The sequence below is a fragment of the Chelon labrosus genome (assembly GCF_963514085.1).
Source record: "Chelon labrosus genome assembly, chromosome: 2".
Lineage (NCBI taxonomy): Eukaryota > Metazoa > Chordata > Actinopteri > Mugiliformes > Mugilidae > Chelon > Chelon labrosus.
The window spans coordinates 4,138,280-4,144,805 of record NC_140338.1 but is presented as its reverse complement, the minus strand read 5'-3'; the positions used below and the strand labels follow the sequence as shown (position 1 = coordinate 4,144,805).

Sequence of the window (6,526 nt, the reverse complement as noted above, 5' to 3'; positions counted from 1 at the left end):
AAAGCTTTTACTGAATGGAAAATTACGTTTTTGCCAATAATAATCAAATATCTTAAACATCTGACCAAATTCCATAGAATTTCCTATTTTCTTCTAAAACAATTGTGTGGACATTACCATCTAGTCTTAAATCAGAGTGTGTATTTTATGTACAGTGTGTGTTTATTAAAACCTTATTAAAATATATTTACAGGGGCAAGGCGAGGGACAGTTGAGCTCTTAGAAAATGTAAATATTATAATAACTGTCCATTAGAAACATTCATTTATAGATATGAATGATGTCCAGTAACGCGGTAACAAAATTCTGATGTCATAACATCCTGAGCTGGCCCAATATATGTTTCTCATAGTTGAATATGTCCTTCATCAGATGAAATGATAAAATCAATGAAAATGTGAATTTTTTTTGGCAAGGTTATCACCCTCCTGAATGACCCTCCTGGTGTTCTTCTGTACATGCAGACAGGGACCTTGCAGAAGGGGGGGCACAGTCTGCCAACCTACAGATGCGCCAGAGGGTCCACTTCTCTGGAGAGCTTCCATCTTCATATGAACCGGTTCATCCCAGGTGAGAGGTCACACCAACTTTCCCACATAAATGTAATTTCATATAGAGGATTAAGTAGAATATACTGTAGATTATTCAATAACACAACTATTTCTTTCTTTAGGAACTTTGGCGAGTGCCACTTTTTTCCAGGCCTATCTGGTGGATGGCCTCGCAAGGTGGAATGAGGACAGGGCCAGGGCAGCAGAGGGGAGAGTGCAGCTGCACTCTTACAGTGGCCTTCTCCGACATGCGGTCAACCAGCTCGCAGAGAAGCTTGTAGGGATGAAGCTGGTGGATTACACACCGCCGCGGAAATATACAGGTACACATTTTTTGTCTGTAAAAACACATAAGTAGTTACTTGCACCTCCATTATGTCTACCTGTTCATAACCTGTGTTTGGTGTTTATTTTATACATTTTTGTTTTTATTATTATATTTTTGTCTTTCAGGAGAACTCATAGGGGTTGAGTACTTGTTTGACCAGACTGGCTGTGCTCTGGAAGATTACAAGCTCACCCTGGCTGCACTGGAGACGGAGGACGTGGCGGTGGCCGAGGATGCTTCATACTTTACCTGCTCCCCCTTGGCAACATCATTCGCCACCACGGTCTCCATTTCCACTGTTATGCTGATGACGTCCAGCTTTATATCTCCACCAACTCCATCACACCCGCCACTCATTCCACTCTCTCCAATTGCCTCGCTGACATCAAATCCTGGATGCAGATCAACTTCCTCAAACTAAATTGTGACAAATCAGACCTAATCATTATCGGCCCCAAATCCCTCAACAACACCACAGACAGTTTCCGCCTCACCATCGACAACTCCACCCTGTCTCCATCCCCCAACAGTCGCAACCTCGGAGTCATCTTTGACAGTAACCTCTCCTTTGATCATCACATCAATCAAATCACCAGAACTGCCTTCTTCCACCTCAAGAACATTGCCCGACTCCGTCCATCACTCTCCTTCTCTGCTGCTGAAACCCTCATTCACGCCTTCATCACTTCCAGAATTGACTACTGCAACAGCATCCTCTATGGCACACCATCCAAAACTTTAAATAAACTTCAGTACATCCAAAATTCTGCTGCACGTCTGCTCACCCACACCCGCTCCCGTGATCACATCACTCCTGTCCTCCAGAAACTCCACTGGCTCCCAGTTCCACAGCGTATTCAGTTCAAAATCCTCCTCCTCACACACAAAGCCCTCCATAACCAGGCCCCTTCCTATCTCACTGACCTGCTCCATCGCCACAATCCATCCCGCAGCCTCCGTTCATGTGACGCAAACCTCCTTACTCCACCACTCAAGACCAAGCATCGAACCTGGGGCGACAGAGCCTTCTCTGCAGCTGCCCCCTCCCTCTGGAACTCTCTCCCCAAACACATCCGCGACTGTACCGACCTTCCTACCTTCAAATCTCTGACAAAAACACACCTTTTTAAAATTGCTTTTAATGTTTAGCTCAGTTTATTGTGTTTTTCATGTTATATTTCTGTTATATTTTGCTAATTTGATGTCCTTTTTATGTAAAGTGTCTTTGAGTATCTTGAAAAGCGCTTTTAAATAAAATGTATTATTATTATTATATGTTGAGCCTGAGGAGTTTGAGGACTTCACTGTCCCCATCCTAGAGGCTCCTCTTCCCACCGTACCTGCTCCCACCATTCCTCCACCCACTACTCCTGCTCCGACAGTGTCTGTTGCCACCGCTCCTCCACCCACCACTCCTGCTCCTCCACCCACCGCTCCTGCTCTCCTACCCACCACTCCTCCACCCACCACTCACTAAATAGTGTAAATAAAATAATAATAATTAATAAAACTGTAAATAGTGTATATAAAATCTTTTTTTTAAAATCATTCAACTTCTGTAAATAGTTTGTAAATAAAATCTTGTTTTTCACCCCCTGTATGATTCCATTTATATTTGATCTACTTCATATAATCTGTAACTCATTCCCTGAGGTGGAAATCAATGGTGAAGTAGTTCAACTGTATTTTTCTCTGACATGGTTATGGAAAAGTAATTGATGAGGACTTGGGTATGGTTAAGTTAACTAATTGATAAGGACTTCTCTGTCATAATTCATCACAAGTCTAGAGCCATTGGTGAACCATTTACTGTAGAAAATGTAGGTATTTATGAAACTTCAAAGGCCATAAAAAGCCAGGGTTTTTATTTTCCATAAATCATCTAACTGACCCTAGTTGTATGTGGGACAGGCGTCTATCAGACAGGCCTTTAATTAAAATTCGACATCTCAGCAACGATTGGAAATATGAAATTTAACATTAACCACTGCATAGCCTATTTGCCTACCCATATAAGAATTAGGATATCCAAATAAATAAGAAATTATGCAAACCAAAAATAAGAAAACAGACATAGAACAAACTTCTATTTCCAGGCTTTTAATTACAGCAAAATAAAATTATTATGCGTAATACAGCTAACTGTTAAGAAGAGAGTAATTTTAAACTGTCCTGTCCCTCTCAGTGCCTTCATCTTTCCATAGTAGCCAGCTAGCGAGCAGATTATGTTTATCCTTTAAAAAAGATTTGAATTAAAAGCGAAGTTCATTCAGTCATGCATGTGCAATGGGATTATCAGAGCAAATGACACATGACATAAGTGAAAAATAAACGTGAGTATCATCCTTATTCAGTGCTTTAAGTGGGCCGGTACGCACCGGTACGGAGTACCGGCACTTCTCAATTTTAGCCTCTGGCGTACCGGGACTTTTTACGGCGTACCGGGACTTCTCATGAGCTCATACCCTGTCCTGTTCTATTTCTCGCTTTGCGATTCGTGATACTCATGCTCCTATACTTACCGTAAATTCCGGACTATAAGCCGCTACTTTTGTCACTTGCTTTGGACCCTGCGGTTTATACAACGGCGGATGGATTTTTACAGCTAACAGTCACCAGGGGCGCACTATCATGTCATAGACGATGACACGAGGGTTAAGAACTGACTTTTCTGGTATAGTAGGCTGGTTATTTTGATACAGTAAACGGCCGTGTTACTGCACCTTTACTGGTGTGTTGGCTGTTTAAGAAAAAGATGCTGGTTATTTTGTTGAGCAGCAGGGTTACTGCACTTTTGCTGCCGTGTTACAGGCAAGCACTTTTACAAACGAATTAAATTTACCCATTTAACGTTATTGCCTCGTCAAGCGTTGTAAGCTTTGTTTTTTGTTATACTGCACTACTACGGTACTATGACTGCAGGAAGTGCTAGGAGCGCACCGTTGTATTATTTGAGCACTGCACGAATGCTGTTTGTAATGTCAAAGATGTGAAAGTTTGATCGATTGATTTTTTTGTTTGATTGATCGAAAGATTTGTCTCTCAAATGTAAATAAATGGGACGCTTTGCGTTTCCAAACAGTCATTTCTGTCCCGACAATCCCCTCCGTGGTAGAAGAAACCTTACGGTAATTAAACATTAAAACACCAGCGTCTTATAGTCGGGTGCGGTTTATATATGGCACAATCTGTAGTTTCCCCAAAATTTAGCTGGTGCGGTTTATAGTCCGGAAAATACGGTACTTACTACATTACCCAGTGTGCACTGGTCACACCGCACTCCTGCCCCTCGCGAGAGGAGGTCTCGCGAATCGAGTGTGCCGGAAAGGAATGGGCCACCATTAGAACAGTTCAGTCCACAAAGTTATGTGATGTCATAGCTGGCGAAGGGGAGACGAAGCGCAGATGAGAGGGAATGTGAAGCTCCAAGCCGTTCGAGCAAAGATGACCCCAAGACCTGCTGGAGCCTTTTTTAAGTAGGTTGAAATATAATCACAATTGTCTTATATACTCATAGTCTACTTCTTTTGACACATCTGTACAATATAATGTCATCCAGAACAGCAACATTGCCATGAATTCTGCTTCAAAAAAGCTTAGTAGTTTTTAACATTTGTTGTCTGGAAAAAAAAATATATATTGTTATGATAGAAACACAGGAGTATGCCATTTAATTGATTTACTTGTCAACTGCATAGCTTCTCCAATTTTCTCCATCTCTTATCCATGTCCATATCCTTTGATGTGTGTGTCCACAGGGTATGTTCAGTACCTGTTGCCTTGTATGTCAACCTCCTTTCCAGGATTTGTTTGCATTTGTGTAAGTATATGAAAATCTTATTCATCAATAATATCAATGTTATGTTGTAATATATTTAGGTCTAAAATAATAGACAGTCATTGTCTACTGATTTGTTATGATGGAAACAAACACAGGAGTATGTCATTTAATCAATTTACTTGTCAACCGCATTGCTTCTCCAATTTTCTCCATGTCTGTTCTCCATCTCTTATCCAGGTGCCAGTTAGTTACCTTGTTCATCGGCCTGTATGTTACCTGAGAACAGCCTCCCTGAAGACCTTCTTTTGGGCCACATGCAAGTGAACAACATAATTTGTCTGGAGAGTTGAAAGTTCAATAAAACGATTTTCTTTTTAAAAATCAGCATCGTGTTCTAGTATTTGAATATATCACTTAATGATCTGCTGGAACCGACCGCCCACCGCCTAATTTACCTGGCAGCAGTTGTATAAGGGGAGTACTGGCACTTATTTTTTTCCACTTAAAGCACTGTCCTTATTTCTCTAGTAGCGGTCATACCGTAGCATGTGTGACACGTCAGTATTATTCCATACACCGATAGACATCTGTAACGTAATATCAACGCAAATATGAACGTGCACGGCGGGATTCGAACCGGCAATTCAGGGGGCGTTTTTGGACACTTAATGGTAACAAACGTCGACTGCTTGATTTATGCTCGTGCGAAAAATCGTCTGCGTCGGTACGCAGAGAGTCTGCGTCGCCGCGAACCCCCTTCGCAGAGAGTCTGCGTCACTTGACGCGCACCTCCAAAAAATCCTGACTACGCGTCGAAACGACGCCGACAGCAGGGACATGCGACGCAGACCTCAAGGGCTGTGATTGGTCCGCTTTACGTCATTTCCGGTTCTCAGCTTTTCCGGTTCGTTCTGTATACAAGGGCGCCATTTTTAAAATTCTTGGAGCTGCACTTCGAGTTCAAGATGGACCACGAGAAGCATTTGTTCTTCAATATCGATCAGCTCCAGCTCCAAAAGTGTCCTCTCTCGCTCAGTCGCCATTGTTCACTGTGCTGTTCACTCTGCCGCAACCATAGAAAAAAGCCGGAACCGGAAATGAAACACTCCACGCACGAATTCAGGAGATTTCGCGACTCAGCGCCCCCTAGCGTTGTGGCTGTAAATTACCACGCACTGCAAAGAAACCGACGCACAAGCATAAATGCCAAGTGACGGCGATCATGTTCGCCGAAGCTTCGCAGACAAATCGGCGCAGAACCCTAAATCAAGCTTAACGCGCGATAGCCTAGCGCATTGGACTTCTAGTCAAACACTTAGAGGAGTGATTCAAAGGTTGTGGGTTCGAGTCCCACCGGAGTCGCACTTTTGTGTCTCCGAGTTTTTTTTTTTTTTAATTTGACTTCCAATCACATCCAGCTAGTGATGGTCAATCGAGGCTTTGTTGAAGCGTCGACACGTGATTAAAAAATAAAAGGTTCATTCCTCGAAGCTTCAGTGACACAGTGGTCTATTAGGACACCTAGTGGACAATAAAAAGTAGTACAATCGAGACGTGTCTTACTGGTTCATGCTTGTATGGGACTTGATTTGCCATGCACATTCCTGTTCGACGACATTACATGGATATGTGGTTTAAAGCTGATAATAAATAAATTATATACATGTTCGGTAGACTGCTACAAGGGTCATCATATACATGCACTTAGTTTTTTTATTAACATGTATATGTCACAGCCGGGGAGAAAACGGAGGCCAGACATATGGACTCATTTCCAGTTTACCTTCACTGAAAACAAGACGCATTGCAAACCGTGTGGACCTACTATCGCCGGTAAAAACACAACGAACTTGAAGCGACACTTGC

At 42.4% G+C, this 6,526-nt stretch overlaps 1 protein-coding gene across 1 annotated transcript; it reads left to right on the top strand.

The window, feature by feature from the left end:
* Nucleotides 1–305: 305 nt before the first annotated feature.
* Nucleotides 306–2,356, top strand: LOC311506554 (uncharacterized protein; the record flags this gene model as incomplete). Its single annotated transcript, XM_084570549.1, has 4 exons — nt 306–570; nt 674–874; nt 1,005–1,162; nt 2,162–2,356. The coding sequence occupies exons 1-4, from the start codon at nt 459–461 to the stop codon at nt 2,354–2,356; spliced, it is 666 nt and encodes a 221-aa protein (XP_084426675.1). The 5' UTR covers nt 306–458.
* Between the last annotated feature and the right edge of the window lie 4,170 nt (nt 2,357–6,526).